This window comes from Anoplopoma fimbria, chromosome 12, assembly GCF_027596085.1.
Source record: "Anoplopoma fimbria isolate UVic2021 breed Golden Eagle Sablefish chromosome 12, Afim_UVic_2022, whole genome shotgun sequence".
In the NCBI taxonomy this organism is placed as follows: Eukaryota; Metazoa; Chordata; class Actinopteri; order Perciformes; family Anoplopomatidae; genus Anoplopoma; species Anoplopoma fimbria.
Window position 1 is genome coordinate 5490705 of NC_072460.1, and position 19804 is coordinate 5510508.

At 41.8% G+C, this 19804-nt stretch overlaps 2 protein-coding genes across 2 annotated transcripts; both read left to right on the forward strand.

Moving 5' to 3' along the window:
• Positions 1–843: 843 nt before the first annotated feature.
• Positions 844–1959, forward strand: LOC129099397 (olfactory receptor 14I1). Its single transcript, XM_054608628.1, has one exon. It carries the CDS (start codon positions 844–846, stop codon positions 1957–1959), a length of 1116 nt encoding a protein of 371 aa, XP_054464603.1.
• A 5748-nt stretch (positions 1960–7707) lies between these two features.
• si:rp71-17i16.5 (phosphatidylinositol 4,5-bisphosphate 3-kinase catalytic subunit gamma isoform) lies at positions 7708–19352 on the forward strand. Its single transcript, XM_054609703.1, has 12 exons — positions 7708–7953; positions 9183–10399; positions 10725–11382; positions 12084–12149; positions 14125–14347; positions 14522–14616; positions 15600–15743; positions 15877–15967; positions 17188–17318; positions 17670–17781; positions 18009–18166; positions 19095–19352. The coding sequence occupies exons 1-12, from the start codon at positions 7708–7710 to the stop codon at positions 19350–19352; spliced, it is 3399 nt and encodes a 1132-aa protein (XP_054465678.1).
• Positions 19353–19804: the final 452 nt, after the last annotated feature.

Genomic DNA, 19804 nt, shown 5'->3' on the forward strand with positions numbered 1-19804 from the left:
CCAATCAGTGGTCACTCCAACTATTTAGGATTTTTTAAAAGAAAACAAAACGAAAATATGGAGGAAATATGTGTAATATTGTTTGAGAAAAATAACTGGACATGATTTTTTTTTTTTTTTTTTTTTTTTACATTTCTGATTTATGCTGAAACAAAGGTGACTAGACATCCAACTGTTTCATTTATTTGTGTTGAGTGAATAAAGTTTTGCAGAAAACAATCCTTTACATTTTTATTTTTAAAAGAAAAAAGATGATTATATTGATAAATCCAGGATCTTTTTCCCTCCTCATGGTATCTAACGAAGTAATATATCACATGGACCAAGGAGCTTGTGGTGGACTACCAGAGGAACAGAAGCCCCCCTGTCCCTGTTTTCATTCAGGGAGGGGAAGTGGAGAGGGTTGAGTCCTACAAGTACCTTGGAGTCCCCCCCCCCATGTGGATATACTGTACATTTTTTATTTGTATTCTTATTTTTTATTTTATTCTATTTTTATTTTATTGTATAATATGTGTATTTATTATCTGTTTCTGTGTAGTTGAGCTGCTGCAACACTTGAATTTCCCCCATGGGGATCAATAAAGGAATATAATAATAAAAGAATGTTATTCATCATTCAAATTCATAGCCTATATTCCACAGGTGCGTAATGAAGCTCCACATAGGTCGTGGTTCCACATCTGGAACTTCATGGAACACCTGGATGACAACTTCGATCATGCGTAAAATGTAGAGGTAGTAACGGAGAAGTGTGTGTGTGTGTGGGGGGGGGGGTCATATATGGTGAAGTCATATATGGTGGAGGCACATGCTGGAGGATGACCAGTCACTCAGATCAAAATGCCAACAGCACCTGTGTTGACCACCGGGCAGTGCGACTGGTCCAGCGGGGACAACCTGACCGAGCCTCGCGTCACGGAGCAGCTGGACTACGCCGGCTGCCTCTTCCTGTCCATACTTCCCCACGGACAGGCAGTGACCATGCTGGTGTGGATCTTTGTGTTGCTGACCCTCTCCTCGTTTCTGGTCAATGGCTTCACCCTGTTCGGACTCGGGCGGTCCGAGGACCTCTCCTGGGAGCCGCGCGTTGCTTTATTCAAGAACCTGATCGTGAGCGACCTCCTGCAGACCATCACCTTCGGCCCGGCGGTCATCCACTCGCTCGTCCAGCGCCGGACGATGGCGTTCAGCACCTGGTGCAACGTCCAGTACTTCGTGGGGACCGTGAGCATCTTCTCCGTCCTCCTCACCATCACCTGCATGGCGTTTGAGCGCTACCTGTACGTGTGCCACGCCATCCACTACCTGGTCATCCTCACCCAGACGCGCCGGCGGCTGGCCCTGGCCCTCATCTGGGTCTACTCCATCTCCGTCGGCACCGTCAACTTGATGCTGTTGCACAAGGGGACCGGGCAGAAGAACGAGCAGGCCACCCGTGGGCTGCTGTGCGAGCCGGACATGGTGGAGCAGTACATGGGCTTCCCCCGGGCCTCCGCCGTGTTCCGCAAGCTGATGGGCTCCGTCACGCTGCTGGTCTGCCTGCTGGTCTACGCCTTCTCCTACCTGAGGATGTACCAGGACGCCCGCAACGCGATGATGCCGTTCAACACGGTCAACACCACCGCGCGTAAAACCGTGTCCTTCTACTGCGGGATGCTCCTCCTGCAGCTGCTGCCGCTGCTGCTCAAGGTGGCGTCGGACGCGTTGTGGGAGGTGGAGGGCACCGCGGCCATGGTGTCGCTGCTGGAGCCGACCCCCTCGGACACGGCGGTGGTGTTGCACATGTCTTTGTTGGTGATGCTTCTGGTTCCGCCGTTCATCAACCCGGTGGTGTACGGGCTGAGGAACGCGGAGATGAGGAAGGCGATGCTCGGCCGGTTAGGGATCCGGACGGGGAGGAGAGGAGCGGAGGAGATGAGACTGGAATACATTGTGCCTCAAAACAGAGCTCAGTGACCAGGGTGATCAGGGGCGCCGAAAAGGGGGGGTAAAGGAGACGGATTCTAGGGGCCCATGATGGAGGGGGGCCCAGAGAGGCCCCTAATGATGATGAAATTATAATACAGAAAAAATAATGACACTAAGTTATTAACTAACATATAATCACACATGTTTTTTCACTGTCATGCTGTTCTTCTTTCACAAATATGGTAATGATAGTCAAAAATACCATTAAAATGCATAATTGTATGTAAAATAGCATCAAAAAATTTTGCCGCTGTGTTGGGGGCCCTGTAAAGATTCTTTTCATGGGGCCCAAAATCCCTAGCGGCGCCCCTGACCAGGGTGATGTTGACATTGATGAATGTGACTCAGATGATAAAAGCAAAAGTAAAAGTAAGGTTAAAGCTACTTTGAAAATCTGCAGAGGCTGGTAGTGTCCAGAGAGGAATACAAAGAGTATATACATTACATTACATTACATTACAGTCATTTAGCAGACGCTTTTATCCACTACTTACAATCAGTAGTATATTACATATCATTCACCCATTCACACACTGATGACAGGCTACCATGCAAGGTGCCACCATCAGACTCTAACTAACATTCATGCAACATCCAGTCCACACCGATGGCAAGCCTTCAGGAGCAACTTGGGGTTAAGTGTCTTGCCCAAGGACACATCGACTGCCGAGGCCGGGTATCGAACCACCGACCCTCTGATTGGAGAACTACCTTACTCTCCACTACACCACAGCCGCCCCCATATACAGAGAGAGAGCATTGCACACAACCTGCAGCCTCAAGGTCCTGAACTGGAGTTATGTTGTGTGCTGTCAAGCATCATCTACAGAGTGACATGATAAAGAATAAAGCTGTAAAAGAAAAAAATGTGAAATACATAATAAAAGAGAAATAAATAAAATAATATATAAGATAAAAAATAACAATGCACAGGATTATGTAATTTGTAAGACATAACACTACAATATTAATGTTTTCGCAAGATGCATCTAAAGCTTTTGACCGAACCAATCATTGTAAATTGTATGTCTAACTATAAGAGCAAGGGGTAAATCCATGTTTGATAAGCATTTAGGAATTTTGGTATTCGCATCAAACCATGAAAGCTAGATGGGGTAAGAGTGTATCTGCACCCTTCCTACCGACCAATGGCGTTTGACAAGGTGGGATATTGTCACCTGTTCTTTTCAATCTATATATATTGATGATTTTTTACAAAGTTAAAAGAAAGTCTTATTAACCATCTGATCTATGCTGATGACTTAGTGGTCCTGTGTCCTTATAGCACTGGTTTACAGCAACTGCTCAGAGTCTTATCAAGTTATTGTCTGCAGTATGGCATTAAATCCATCTATAAAAAGAGAGCTAAAACCAAAGAGGATCAGAAGCTAAATTCTGTGGTGCAGTTATAGGAAGGCAAAAATGAAAAACACTCAGGTGACATTTAATGATGCTTTTCGAATCTTGCTCAAGCTCCCAAGATAGACAAGTGCAAGTCATATGTTTGTGTCTAGTAATGTTCCCACCTTTCTTGCTGTGTTGAGGAATTGTATGTACAAATTTAAGTGTTGATTGTATTTGTATTTGTATTTTCATATTTTATGTATGTGTCAAAAACTACGTTAAATATAATATATATACTTAAATAAAAAAAATGTGGAAAACTAAAGAGGAATTTAAAAAAAGAATACATAAGTGGATAGAATTGTAGAAATATAAAGATGATAAATCCACGCAGACCCTTTCCATCCTGGACACAACCTGTTACAGCTTCTCCCCTCTGGCAGGCGCTAAAAGACACTGTACGGCAAAACAACCAGATACAAGAAAAGTTTCTTCCTGCAGACCGTCACTCTGATGAACAGTTACCACAATCATTAACCCCCTAACACAAAAATATCCACTGCTGCAGTTATTGATTATCATTTTACAGTGTTTAATGCACAATTTGCTTTTTAATACGTGTCTGCACTGTCAATATAAATCCTACACACTGTATACAGTTTATAGACATCTTTACATGTAAATACTGTACATTTTCATACAGCCTTTTCTTTGTATGTGCATGCAAACTTGGCAAAATAAAGCAGATTATTTTATGACTTACTTGTTCATTTATTTCTCTGTCTATATATATATGAATAATATTTTTCTGTATTTTTTTATTGTATTTGTTATTTATTTATTTTAATCTATTTGTTATCTCTCACTCTTTTCGCTATTGCTTTAGCTATGGACCCCTTTTTTCTGTTATACATGATCACCTTCTTTTGTGGACCGAGCGTAAGTGGAGGCAAAATAGTTCTCTGAAAGTGGCCCTATTATGCTTTTCCACTTTTTCCCTCTTCTTTAGTGTGTTATATATATTATTAAATGTAAAAAGTGTAAAACCTGAAGTCCACGCCTAAAAGGTGTTACCCTCCCCCTCAGAAGCTCATGAGCTGCCTGAAACGGCTCCATTGAATTCTCTCCTTCACTTCTGTAACTTTATGAGGTCATAATGTAACTTTATGAGGTCATAATGTAACTTTATGAGGTCATAATGTTACAGAAGTGACGTAAAACTCCTTCCGGCTAGTTTGGCCCTCAAACAACATAAGAGAGAGACGGAGCTGGAGCTCCGGAGGAAATCTTTTTGAAATGTGAAATGTTGACCAATCACAACAGAGCGGGCTAGCTGACCAATCAGGGCAGACTTTGCTTTCTGGAGGGAGGAGCAAGCGCTACAATGGAGCATTTCAGAGAGAGGGTGAGAAGTGTCAGTACCCGATCCGTTCCAGTTGCCCGATCCGTTCTGCTCATGCGCGTACTTATTCCTGCCCGATTTGTACGTGTATGTGTGAACATTTGAAGGAGTTCTTTTTCTGAGTTGTTTTACGTTCATCGGCATCCATAAATCCTGACATGGATCACCACGAACTCCTGAACTAAAATTTACACATATGTGGTAAAGTTAGCCAGGTTATATATATACTGTATATATATATACACACATATATATATATGTGTGTATAACCTGGATAACTTTACCTTTTAGGATGTTGTTAGAAGCCACCAGGGTTAATTTTCTTTCGCGCAACCTTCTCAATTATAGATTTTATTTTACGATCCCTTAGATACTGCCGGAGGGCTGCATAGAACACACTGAATTGATCAGACATAGCTTCAAATTCGATCGCCAAAAAAAAGTATTAAACAGTCCGTTTTTTGTCGGTCCGGTCCATAGGGTCGGTCCAGGTCCGGTCCTTCTCAGTCACAACCAACTATAACTCAAAGCAAATAAAAATAACGTTAATATTTTAGGCATGCGTGGAACGGATCAGACAGTGTCACAAAATAAGCATGCATTGACTTTTACGCATGCGCAGAACGGATCGGGTACTGACAAGAAGAGGTGCTGCATGACAGCCAGGATGAGAAAAACATGGCGGATTATGAGCATTAACGCATGTAAACATGTTGTAACTGTAACTTGAGATAAAAATATGCACCCAGAAAATAGCATTATAGGGCCTGTTTAAGATTTTAGTTAAAGTTGGCTAGCAAATTTTATCGGCTTTATTTTTATTTTTATAATGCCTGAAGAAAAATTTCTCTCAATATGTGCAGTCCCTCACTCTCCAGGACGCCGTGTTTTACTTGAAAGTTGACATTTCTAGTGTCTTCATTCAGTTCTTTGTGATAGTAACCTTTGTGTCTCCTCAAAACCTTTTTTTCACAAAGAGAATTACAGGCATCATTTGATTTAAGCTGTTATTATTGTTCTTTTTGAATCCATTTACTGTATATTCTGCTGTATAACATCTCAATGATTCAAACACAACCCAGTAGATGCTCGGCTATCTCGATATACCACGCTACTAGAATTCAGGTGTACAGAGACACAGGAACTGGCCAGTGTCAAACTTTGAAATTATGCAAAGAGATTGAAGGTCCTGTGCCTGTCTTTTGATGATATTGCTGCTGAATAATTCAAAGCAGAACTGCAGTACTTCCTATTCTAGGTTATGCTTCTATAAATATATATATATATATACATACAAGTTTACAGCACAAATTCTCCAGTACACTCTACTTCCCTTTGATGACACAAAGGCAACGATTATTGTGAATGTTGTATTGAACTATTGCAAATGAATGTTTCACGTCAATGTTTACTGACGACATATTTCACTTGATTTCTCTACAGTGTTTCTACAGTAACTAAAGCATGAATAAACTTCTTTATGGCTACTATTAAGCTCTTACAGCAAAGAATGCTGCAGGAATGCGTCCTCAAACCCAGAAACGAGTCAGCATTATTGCACATCTTGGTCTCCAGGTCTAAATCTTTTTTTTTTTTTTTTTATTGTGTTATGGAATGATGCCTTAGAAAAGTTATTTTTTTATCAAAAGATCACTAGAACAATAGATTTTTATATTTTATTCAACAATACCGTGCCGTACAAGAACATAGCACTTCATTCCCTGGACAAAAAAACACACCCCACAACCAACATTCTGGCAACAACTGACTTGCTAAATACATTAATAATGTAAAATTGTAATTTTGCCTGTGCAATAAAATAATCTGAAGAGGGTAATGGGGTAATGTTGGGTTCAATGTTCATGCTGGAAACAATGATCTCTTTCATTTAAAATCCAAACATCAGTCCTCCGATTTACACCATTTAGATTTTTGAACAGTCATTTTTTTCTTTTGTACATGTTGGTTTTCTGGTTGTACTAATCACAGTGGTAGATTGTAAATCAGAGGTAAACCACTAAGGCTGTATGTTTGAATAGGTTTTGATTGTTAATTTTGATCTTGTGTTAGGCCCTTTGTCATAAATTATTGCTTCACATGCCTTTTTGTTACCTTTCAACCCCTGTCACACGGAAAGTGCTGTACTGATTATTTTCAATAGTGTAGTTGTGTACCGCAGAGAGCTTAGTGTTCAGAGACCTAACATCAGCTGTAGAGGTCAAATTAAATTGTCAGGCTGTCATAAGAACAACTTAAATCCCCACTGATCCATTGTGGCACCTGAGTCCAAAGACCCAGTAATAAGATTTATTCCAACTTTCATCTCAATTGAAGGTGCATCCATAATCCATTCTACAGTGCCTCAGCAGAAGGGCAAGTCAAACCACCCAAACAGGTTTGGTGCATTCCTGCGAGACATTAGCACTATTCCCATTTGACACACTGTTGTCATTGTGGTTTTTTTTTTAACAAACGTTGACTGGTAAACAAAGAGAAACACTTTTCATTTTTAATACAGTTTGTTTTAAAGTGGAACACTGTAAAAAGTACCCGGCCTGTTAACTGTGAACATGTCAGAAAGTGTTGACTCCAATTTGTTATCTAAGTGCAAAAAGGGAACAAGACAAGTCAACATGTTCAGTGTCAGTCAAGTGTTTTGTTGGTATTCATGTCTACGTGTTTGAGAACTGTGGTATAAAAGAATGAGGAAGTCCCCGAGCAATCACAAAAAAAAAGGAAACACACCAGTCCCACACAGTCAAACAGGTAACACACTCACACGGACTGCACCCTAGGATCTTTAGAAAGCAGCACCTGTACATGTAAGAAATCTTTTTCTTTCTTAATGATTTCCTTCATTTGCGCGCTGCGTCTGCAATGCCTTACTAACAACCTGTGAACCACAATGCAGAGATGGATCTGGTAATCAGTAAGATTCAGAGGTCTTAAAAAACTGTTTTTAAGTTTGTGTTTTTCTCTCCTAAGTATCGATGGATGCCTCATTGCTCTTGAATCCAGCTGTCAGTCCTCATGCTGTGGACTCTTTATCTGCGTTGCCAACTCAGGGCGGCTCTGAGAACAACCTAAAATTCATCTGTGAGTTTAAGCATGGGCCCTGTCCAACGCAGGCGTCTGGCGATGAGGACTACAATGTCAATATGGCTTGCGAGTCAGTGTCGGTCATCCTCCCTGCGCAGTGCAGCGTCCACCAGCTGCGGCTACGCATCTGCATTCAGGTAGGCAAAACCCTTATGGATCGTCTCTTGTTTTAAAAAATGTATATACTTTATGCACTTGTGAGTGTTTTATGCACTTTTTTTTCAATATATGCACACATATTGACCATTAGTTCAGGTGGTGCTAGTGGTGGTGACTGAGGGTTAGAAATGGAAAGCAGACAGGGTCAGGAAAAGTCCTAAAATGTCTCAACAAGCAGTGATGGAAGTATTCAGATCCTTAACTTACTTAAAGTACTTATACAACACTGTGAAAAAACAAAACCTTACTTAAGCTAAGTATGTAAGTTTATTATCAGCAAAATGTACTTAAAAGTACCAAAAGTAAAAATGTTCCAGTCTGTGCTTACTACTAGATATGTTTCTGGATTACAATCACTGCCTCATTAATATGTATGTTGCAATTTACTGCTTTAGAGTTTTTTTATTCCTTTTTCTACTGTTGGCAAGTTTTATCTACAGTAATGCATCATATTCTCTTGTGTTTGTGGCGTCCCTGTCCTGTGAGATCCACATATCTCTGAAAAGAGAAACAGCCCTGTTTGTTTCGATGCATTTTCCAGCTGATCCAATAGGCTTTTCTAAGAATTTATTTTGCTTAAGTAGTAGGAGAATTTTCTCAAAACTTAAAAGGAACACTTCATCCTCCAGTTTTTATCAGAAACAATCAAGATATGTGGTTTTCACTGTTCAGGAAGGATATGGATATATATCCGAAAAAGCAACTAAAGCTTTCAGATAAATGAGGTGCAGTAAAAAGTATAATATTCGTCTCTGAGACGCTGTGGAGTAAAGCCTAAAATGGAAATACTCAAGGAAAGTACCTCAATTTGGTTTCACACATTCATGTTCCTCTCAGGATGAGTTGAAACTGCGGTGATGCTACAACTTTTTATTTAGTCCGTTATCAGGTCAAAATTTGTATTCGTCTAATACTACACCAACTACCTGCAGAGCTAAATAAATGCCTATAACACGCTAAACTAAGTGGAGAACATTAAAAACATGTAACACTGCTACACATCATCATGTCAGCATTGTTCTTTTAAGTATGTTAGCATGATGACAATAGCGTTTAGCTTAAACCAGCACTGTGCTACATGCTATCTACAGTTTATGACATAACCACACAGAGCTGCTGGTGTGGCTGCTGAATTTTGGTTCAAAAATATATAATCAAGCTGCGACCATCAACAATTTTCCAAAAATCTTTGTCTCTTTGCCTTCAGGCACAGGAACAAAATTGCCACCCAGACCCACTTGCATTACTGGACCCGGAGAAATACACTCTGCTGTATGCCAGGGAGGACGACTGGTACGAGGCCTACGACGACTGTCAGGTCATCAGGACGTTGGACATCCCTTGGTCATGTGACGACGCTGGCCGTCTGTCGGCTCACATAGTGGTAAAACCGCTGATGGCAGTCGATTCGGAAGAGAAAAAGAAGCAACAGCAGCATCTGGCTTACCTGATCGGACACGACCTGGAGAGAGAAGCCTCTGACAGACTCGGCGAGCTCATGTTCACCCGCCGGAAACTGGCATCTCCGAGAAGACAAGAGCTAAAGGATCGGGATGACAAGTTATATGCCACAGAACCTTGGATAACGAGTGCCCCCATTCCAAATGACCTTGAGGACCAGCTGAACAGAAAGCTCCCCGTCACCCTCCATTACATGAGCAAGATCAGCTTCAGCATACAGGTGGACTTTAGTGCGACACCAAGTGTTCTTCTCACATTTTTTAGAAGGGTGGCGGCAGACCAGGGGCTTGATTATGACACTTCGGATAGTTTGGTGTTGAAAGTCTCGGGGAGGGAGGAGTTTTTATCTGGAGACCACCCCTTGAGCAGTTTCCTCTGGGTTCGACAGTGCTTGAAAACAAACCAAGACTTCCACCTCTCCGTGGTCCCTGTGTCGCAGCTCGTCGACGAGACTGTCAAGTTCGTGGACTGGCCTCTCGTTGACAGTTCCAGTGGCCAGTTCAGCTCCCATGACGATCTTCGCCTCGAAGGGAAGGATTTGGACGACATCTTCATGATATCCTTGTGGGACTGCAACAGGAGGCTCCGAGTGAAATTGCTTGGCTTCGACATCCCAAACCTTCCGAGCAAATGCCCTCAGTCAGTTTACGTAAAAGCCTCCATACTCTACGGAAACAAGGTTCTCTCTTCGGTGTCCTCCCTCCCAAAGACCTTTGCAGAAGAAGTGCTGTGGAATGAGTGGCTTGACTTTGACGTTCTCCTCAGCGATCTGCCACGTGGAGCCAAGCTGGGTTTCACTATTAATGCTAGTGGTGGTGAAATCCCCCCAGTAACCAAAGACCCCAAATCTTCAGTAACCAGAGACTCAAAGCCGCAACCATCTTCAGTCATTAAAGCACCCAACCTGCAGAAAGGGAAAGGAAAGGTGCTCTACTTTGTCAATCTTCTCCTCATTGACCACAGGTTGGGTTTTTAACATAATTCTTACATAAAATTCCTCTGCTTATCAAAAAGCGCCTTGGTTGGAATTTCCTACTGAATTTTTTACGTCCGATTTTATGGAAACTATGCTTTTAGCAGAAATTTTGAAGATACAGTTGGTGCTCGTATCAATTTTATTTACATTAATATTAATATTAATATTAAAGCAGAAAGGGAACAATTTAGGAACATCCATTTAATCATTGTAATGGCAATGATGCAGAAATAATCATTTCTGCCAGGAGAGTCATGAATATAGTGAGTCTATAAGTGAGTCTCAGTATTGTTCACTTGTTTGTCCCTGCAGGTCCCTCCTAAGCCAGGGCCCCTACACCATGCACATGTGGTCATACCCAGACGTGGATGAAGAGGCCATCACCTACCAGGCGGACAAGCTGTCATCTGCCACCAACCCAGACATAGCAGACTCCATGGCTATCAGCTTCCTTCTGGACCGCTACAGCTTCCCTGTGGTTCTACCAAATAGCTTCAGCGCCTCTGAATGCTCCGGCATTCCGTCCTCCAGCCTCCCCCAAACCAAATCCGCCGCCTCCTCTAATGCAGCCTCCCCCTCCTCACCCCCTTCCACCTTACCCAACACAGATTCTCCCTCTCTGCATGTGAAAGATGGCCAGGACTCATCGACAGACAATGTGACTCTCAGAAACCCATCCTCGGTCACCAACACAAACCAGGCTTGCCTCAAAAGGTTCCGGGAGGAGAGCATCCGCTACGCCTCAAATCTACCCCATTATCTGCGAAATGTTGATTGGATGAACCGCAGAGTGGTGGAGGATGTCCACTGGCTACTGGGAAACTGGGATCCTGGAGAGCTGGATGTGACGGTGGCCCTGGAGCTGCTAAGCATGGACTTTGCTGACGGGACGGTCAGGAGACTGGCAGTCCAGAGATTGGAGAGCCTGTCAAACGATGATGTATTGATGTATTTGTTGCAGCTGGTGCAGGTATGTGTTTGTAGAATATGGCGAAAGTGTGTGTTGTTGAACTGAAAAAGAATCCAGCCACATACAAAGCGTGTGTGTAGAGGAACTGGGACAATAACAAAATATTTGACCATACTTTGCTATTGGAAGCCCCTAGCAATATTATCCACTCCAATGCAAAAAAATTGTAATCTAAGTGCAAAAAGGGAAAATCCTAAACCTATTATAAATATAATATAAATTTATAATCCTAAACCTATTATTCCTAAACTAAACAATTGGTTCCAGACCCCCTGGGGCCCCTAAAAGCTCCAGATCCACTGCTTCATATTGTGTTAAAGACTGAGGCTAATGGCCCTTTCAGACATAATGTGGTCTGGGCTTTATTCTTATTGTTCATATTGTGTTTAAAGAATATATTTGACATTTGCATTTAATAAAATATATATTTTATACTTAATACCACCACTACAAAATAACATGAAAACCTGTTGCCTGGTGGTATTCCAGGAAAGGAATGCTGTGTCTCATATATGTGCTCTGCTCTCCATGGCACACTAAACCACAGTCAGAAAATGGTATGACGGAGGTGGTCGAGTTGCACTGCATTATATTGCAGATGTTGATGTTCCAGTTTGGAAACATTCAGTATGACGCAAAACCTTTTAGCCTAGCCATTAACCTTTTTTAAAAAAATTTCTCTTTCCTGTTTACTCATACAGACCCTAAAAGTGGAACCTTACCATGACAGTTTCCTTGCTCGGTACCTCATCCAAAGAGCTCTGCGGGTGAGTCAAGCAGCATCTTAATATTTGTAAGCAACACAACACATGCCTATATTATATTTGGATTAATAAAGAAAAATGTTAGTGGTACATCTTTCTTTTTGCGTTTTTGCTGCTGCTACAAAGAGGCTTGTTTATTCAAAGTGTTTTAATATTGAACAGGTATGCTACCTCAAATTTAAAAAAAGCACTCAATGGGGTTCCCAACAGCACTCCCGCCAGTTCGGATCGGAGGAGTTCTTAATATATACAAAGGACAGACAGACAGCGATTTCCTGCTTTGTAGTTCATCCATCCATCCATTTTCCCTAACCTGCTTATCCAGTTAAGGGTCGCGGGGGTGCTGGAGCCGATCCCAGCTGTCAATGGGCGAAGGCAGGGTTCACCCTGGACAGGTCGCCAGTCCGTCACTGGGCTGACATATATAGACAAACAACCATTCACACTCACATCCACACCTACGGGCAATTTAGAGTCTTCAATGCACCTAAGCTGCATGTCTTTGGACTGTGGGAGGAAGCCGGAGAACCCGGAGAGAACCCACGCTGACACGGGGAGAACATGCAAACTCCACACAGAAGGTTGTCCAGCCCGGGAGTATCAGTTTCACACAGCTGGGAAGATTACAGACTGAGCATCATGTACAAATTGGGAAAAACATTTATTTGCCGGTCACAAAAAGAATTCTCCTAAAAATAGCACATCATAAAATCAACTAACTTACACAGTTAACTTACATTTAACTGTAAGTCTGCGAGAGGTGATACACTGTATTTATGGAATCATACGTTTGTGAAGGCTCCCAGGGGAGGCAGACAGACGAGCAGATGGTCATGAGGCAGAGGGGGCAAGAGCAGTTTTAATTGTGTCCATGGCAACATGAGGAAAACACAAAACCTGCTGAGGCCAGTAACTGCGACAATAATCTGGCTATGGCTGGGAGAAATTGCAGGGCTGAGGACAGGTGTGTGCAGAGCAGGGAGAGGTGACAAATTGGTTTGATGGCAGGTGTGTAGGTACACTGGGCCTAGATTGACTGAAGGACACACTAATGATTTGCGTCACGCAGCTTTTCGCGCCCCCACCCTTTTACCGCTCCCGTCTCCTAGCAACCAGCTAGTCATAAAAGACGTAAAGCTGAGTTAAAATATTAAAATGGACGAGCTGCTATCGGTAGCGTCAGCTGGTTAGTTAATAGTGTCACGTAAATTAACCGTTCATTTTAACATAAGTGTGATCTGATCAGGTGCCTTGTTTTTAGTTTTAACACTTGTATCTGTAGATATTCACTTGAGTTAAAACCCAATAATTGCATTTAAATGTGAATTCTCCCGTTGCTGGTCCACTAGTCGCCATGTCATAAAAAAAAAAATCAACTTCACCGGCACGCAATGAATCTTGGGATATGTTGGGCCGCGAAGGATCCATCAGTTGTATCCTCCGAATCTGGGAAAAGTGGGCTGCATTTGTCGGCCGCATTAGAAGGAGTCGTTGAAATGGGACGTAATCGGTCTACAAATACACCCTCCGAAGGATGCAGCCGCTGGATTGGGACACAGCTATTCACACACACTGAATATAAAGAGTGATTTGGGCAAAAGGACTTTCCAAAAGTCTGTCAAACCATGGTTTAAAACTCATCATAGTACCACGCTTATTTTTATTACAAGCTGGCAAATACTCAGGGAAAAAGTTTCACTGAGTGTGCGCCACTTCCGAACTTTCTTCCTGGACTCCTACTTTAATCACGTACAGTAGATCAACACTGTTTAAGGGTAAATGTCAATGTGTATGGTCTCAGCAGAGGAAGAGGTGTGATTTTATGTCAAAAGAACATGTCTGAACGGACACCGTCTCTGTGACAGATAGAGGCTCATTAAAACAGTGAATCTTTTTTCCCTGACCTGCCTCACTGGAGCTACATCTGCATCTGTATTCTTAACTCACCTCACCTCCATTGTCTCCCCCTCCACCGCAGAGCAAGAGAATTGGCTACTTCTTCTTCTGGTATGTCCGCAGTGAGGTGGCAGGGTGTCTCTACTTCCGTCAGCGCATGGCTGTGATCTTGGAGGCCTACCTGCTGGGCTGTGGTCAGGCCATGCTCGACAACTTCGCCCAGCAGGTCCAGGCTGTAGAGGCTCTGCAGGAGGTTGCTTTAACCATTAAAAAACTCTGTGACAAGTCTGACTTGCCTCCTACAGGTGAGACACATCTAAGAAAGATATTACAGTGGATAAGTATACTATAGATATACTTTTACAGAATGCTGGAACAAAGTCAAAATCCATCCACCAAACGGGTGGAAACGGGTGGAATCAGCCAAGAATGAGCTGCAGCGTCTTTATAACAGTGTCTTTATGTTTCTGTTGCTTTAGCATCCCTCAAGCTTCAAGAGCTCCTTAAAAACAGTAATCTACCGGATGAGTTTCTGGTGCCCTTTGACCCCCGGATCAAAGCTGGAAGGATCCTGGTAAGCCTATCTAATGCTGCTCTTTTATGTGTATAATTTGGGATTGTGTTGCTGTTGAATAAAACATGTTATTCAAGTTTTTCTTGGTCTTTGTTAGCCATGTTTAGTCTTGTGTGAGTTGTTCCTCCTAATGGCCCAACCTCCCAGTGGTACATTGTTGAACACATACAGTGATAACACACTTATATTCATTCTCCGGTTAGCTTTAAAAATCTGGCCTATTATCTACTAAGTGCTCCTCTATGTCCATCAGCTAGGAGCTTACTTTTTCTGTTGCTGTTTGGGACTGAGCCGGTTGTGCCAATGGTGTATAAGAACATTGTAAATGATATGATAAAAGGATTTGGCAGCACAGTGAGTGCAAATAACTATTTGACACTGCTGGATTTGTAGTAATCACCCGGTCAGTGTCTGTTTCTGTCTCTCTCTCTCTTTGATTCGGTCTCGCTCAATTCCTCGTCCCTCACATTCACGTTTTTTTAAATCTCCATCTTCTCTTTCTCTCATCTCTCTGTGAGCTTGTCATGCCTTGTCTCTCCTCCCTTCCACTTTGCTCATCTTTTCCCTTCCATTTCTTCCTCTTAAATTCAAATATCTGCCCATCATTTTTCATTTTCTACTGTCCAATCCAGCTACTCTGACCTGCAATAGTCAGAATGTGAAATGAACGCTCGGTTAAACTTTTTCCTTGTTAGAGCGTGTGGTTACTACATTACATCCTACAAAGATGCCAATAAACATTTGACAGTTAGTGATATTAAACTACCCAAACTAATTACGACTTAAATATTTTGTGTGCAGGCCTATGTGCTCAGATGGATGGATCTGAGAAGGACGACACATTTAAAAATATCTATTAAAATAATCCAACTTTAACAGTTTTAAGGCTTTAGTCCATGTCAGACCTTAAATAAAACCCATTTCCTATAAACTGTCAAGCTCATCATAAACAAATCAATTCTCTTTGTATTCCTCTCGTCCAGCTGGACAAATGCAAGGTGATGGCCTCCAAGAAGAAGCCACTGTGGCTGGAGTTCACTCCCATGCCGTCGCCCACCTCTGCTACACCTGTAGGAATAATCTTCAAAGAGGGAGACGACCTCCGACAGGACATGCTGGTCATTCAGGTCGAAGAGAATTACTTTTATCGTTAATCATTCATCTCACTGCAAAATAAAGATTGTTGGTATTTTATGTTGGTGAATATATTCTTTCCTTTTGGATAAAGTGACACCTGACTCCTTGCATCTTCCTGTTCAGACGCTGGTGGTGATGGACTCTATCTGGCAGGAGAAATCTCAGGACCTTAACCTTGTTCCGTATGGCTGCATCTCCACAGGACACAACATAGGTCATTTTCAAATTTGTTTTCGATTGATTCAGTTAGCCGTTTAAGTGTGTTATCTGAAAGTTCCTTTTGCATATCAGCAACTGCTTATAAAGTCATTTGACTAATTAAACCCTGCTTAGAGTAATGAAGAGTGTTGTCTACATTTTCCCTATTGTTTTTACCGGATTACATAGTTTTCTTCAGCCAATCTCTTGTAAAATATAGACCCGTATATAAAGCGTTACCGTTTTATTTACAACATGAAGGTCTAAAATAAATGTTGTTTGAAGGTCCGAAGGCTTGAATTGAACCCAGGATGTTGCGGTTATTTGTGGCATGCCCTTTACTCAGCTAAGCGCATCTGGAATCATGCCACTGACGTAGAAAAGAAAAGAACAGAGTAGAGGACAATAGAGACTTTTTGATGCTGCTACGGTGTTTATTGATTTGCATGCTGGAAACATGGCTACTGGTGCTAATAATTTGATTGTTGTTATTAGTAGGTAGGTTTTTTATTTTCCTTTTTCTGTTATGAATACGTATTCATTTCATCTTATTTATATCTAATTTTAATTTTGTTTTTGAGTTATTGAGGACAATAAGCTCTGTGGCTCTGTGGCAAAGATAATTTGCTGAATTTTGTTCAGCAAGATAATCTTTACAAATGAACACCCCCTTTATGATTTTCGAAGCGTGTAAGCAAGCAGCAGAAGTAAAAAGCGACTTTATGTCACCACTGCTAAGCTAAAGGGGGACATTGTTCAACATGATGAGGTTTTGTAGGCACATTTAGACAAAATCTCTTAACCAAAGACCTTATTTCAGGCTTACCAAAATCACATGAAGAGAAAACATGACTTTGAGATGAGTGTCCAAAGACTCATTTCCATGGTTTAAGACTCATTCCTACAGCTCTATTCTGGATTAGTGTGACATGGGGTGTGTTTGGTCTTAAGATATTTTTTTGTCTGTTGCTATGAGTCAAAAGTCCCTGGCAGGGTTTGTTTTCCCTCTTTTTTTGTCAGTTGTATGTTGGAATGTAATTAAGAGATAAAGAAGAACTAAATAGGCTAGAAAAAAAAGCATGTGTAAAACACTTTTCAACACTGTTCTTTAAACGTATATGTGTAATTTACAGAACCCAGGACACAATCAGGGTGTCCCATGGAAAGTGACATGAACAAAAAACAACAACAACAACAACAAAAAAGAGTGAATTTAATCAAGTTTCTCCTCGACAGGTATGATTGAGATTGTGAGAAATGCAGCGACCATCGCTGCCGTCCAATGGAGCCAGGGAGGAACGTCGGCAGCCTTCAGGAACGATGCTCTATTTGATTGGCTCAAATCCAAAGGTCCACTCCAGGAAATAGTAAGTTAAAGGCGGGGGGTTTTCGACAAGATGTGAAAAGGCCTGCTCCAGCCAATATTGGCTTAATGACAGGATGTCCCTTTGGCTGACCACTTTCAACCCAGAAAAACCAATCTTTTTTTTTTTTTTTTTTCAGTGGACACATCTTGTCACTAGATGTCCTGTCTTTACTATACTTTCATGTTTACCTACCAATGAAACCTTTATAAAGCTTGTCTAAATTAAGAGTGCAGACCAGTTGACTTTTATTCCTTTTATTTCACATATATTGTTTGTATAGTATACATAGTTGGTATCGGCCGCACGCTACCGATTATGTTACTGCACTGCTGTGATCTCATTTAACCACAGCACTACAAGACCGTGGAGAGATTTGTGAAGTCCTGTGCCGGTTACTGTGTGGCCACCTATGTTTTGGGTATAGGAGATCGACACAACGACAACATCATGATCACAGACCAAGGTATGTGCCACTTGTTTGGTTCACATCGCACAAGCTGTTAATTGACCTTAGCTGAGTAAACCTGTCTACATTTGTGCAAATATAAACAATCCAGATAATGTTAATCTCACTGAGAGTGACAGAGTGATGGAAAAGATGAACAAATGAACAAATCACTGAGTTGTGAAACCAACATGAGTTGATTGACAGACTGATTTAAATGCTTTCGTATTTCCCGGGCCTCTCAGGGAACCTGTTTCACATCGACTTCGGTCACATCCTGGGCAACAGGAAGCACTTCCTTGGCGTGAGCAGAGAGCGCGTACCATTCGTCCTCACACCTGACTTCCTGTATGTCATGGGAAGGGGCAAAGGGCGCAACAGCCTCTACTTTCAGCGGTTCAGGGTGAGAAGCCCTTATTCTGTGCATGTGTGAACAAAGGGAATAGGCATACACATACTTTTTTGTAGGATCTTTGATGGTTTTGGTCTTTTCATGGGATATTTTGACATTTTAAAAAAATAAAGAATAATGCCAGTGTAATCCTTTAAGCAATTTACAGGCAAACTTTTGAAATATTTCAAAATGTGCCTCTATTGAAGTGACCTTCAGTAGTTAAACTTCTCACTTGGCTGCAGTGATGCACAGGCAGGATCATATTTCTAATCTAGTTCTGAATTTTTTTTTTCCTCACCTGCCACTCGTTAATGTTACTGGAGGCGGCCTGACATTTTAACCTGCTATGGCCAACAACTACCCTGTATTTGGCAGGTGGCAGCAGCTTATTTTATCTAAACTAACCAATGACGCGGGGTGTAGTCCGAGTTGGCTTAAATCTTTCAACCAGGAAGTGCAGCAAAACACTGCCTGGTGTTAAGTTGAAATAGCAGTGAATACATGCGTTAAGTTCTAAGCAGTGGCGGACTCATTCTGTCTGAGGGGCAGCCAGGTGGGAAGAAAAGGGGGCCAGCTGCTTGCATCTTCTCTACTGGAAGGTCCCCCAAAATAGCACTCTGAGTCCACACAGTAAAATGGTTACATGCCAATTAATATATGATCACTCGCTGAAAGAGAAAGGAATAAGCACATCATTTTGTGACCAAACTTTTTTAATTTTTTGGGTCACATCTTTCTTTAAATAGTAACTTCTATGGTATGGATGATTATGTCTGTGTGCATAAGTTAATGTACAACGGGATCCACAGTGCCTGTGTATGTGCTCATATGTAAATGTGCTGTATATATTTGTCAGATATTGTTTCCGATTTAATATTATCTTTGGTCCGTATTTCCTTATGTTCCTTCTCTCGTCTTTCTCACCTACCCATATTAGGACACCTGCATCCAAGCATACCTCTCCCTGCGCTCGCACTCCCGTCTGCTGGTCACTCTTTTCTCCCTCATGCTGCTGACGGGCATCCCTGAGCTGAGTGCTGCAGAGGACATGCGCTACCTGCGGGAGGCGCTCCAGGAGGAACAGGGTGAGGCAGAGGCCAAGGAGCATTTCCTCCAGCAAATCACTTTGTGTGAGCAGCAGGGCTGGACCGTGCAGGCCAACTGGTGGATCCACATGGTTGCAGGCATCAAGTAGATTGTTGTTGGGATTTGAAGTTTTGAATCATGCTGCCTCATGTGGGGATATATATATATATTAACGTCTATATGTTATGTTGTTTTGTTTTTTTTGGTTGTTTTCATTGTATATTTTTAGGTATTATTTCTATATTCATGTACTTCCTCATCGATTTACTCTAAAGGTAAGGTGAAATTAGCCTTCCATGCAACCAAAATGAATAACCTGCAGGTGATAGTTAATTTTATATATATATACATATACATATACATTTATAGCAAATATAGTGTACGGTAACGTGAAAGGGGATATCAACAGATTTTACATATCAAGATTTTAAGGTGTTGGAAACTGCATAACTAAAAAAAGTTGTATAAACCTTATCTGTGCCTGTGCTGCGAACTGTTGGAGGTCCAGTTGCATTGTGGGTAATGTAGGCACATGGTTTTGACAAGGAAGAAGAATGTGTG

Bases quoted from the DNA above. Each gene is read 5' to 3' on its own strand.
- LOC129099397 (XM_054608628.1), top strand. From the start codon at position 844: ATGCCAACAGCACCTGTGTTGACCACCGGGCAGTGCGACTGGTCCAGC.
- si:rp71-17i16.5 (XM_054609703.1), top strand. From the start codon at position 7,708: ATGGATGCCTCATTGCTCTTGAATCCAGCTGTCAGTCCTCATGCTGTG. The intron at 11,383-12,083 runs GTATGTGTTTGT...TTACTCATACAG, and splicing joins ATTTGTTGCAGCTGGTGCAG to ACCCTAAAAGTGGAACCTTA. The intron at 15,968-17,187 runs GTCATTTTCAAA...TCTCCTCGACAG, and splicing joins CTCCACAGGACACAACATAG to GTATGATTGAGATTGTGAGA.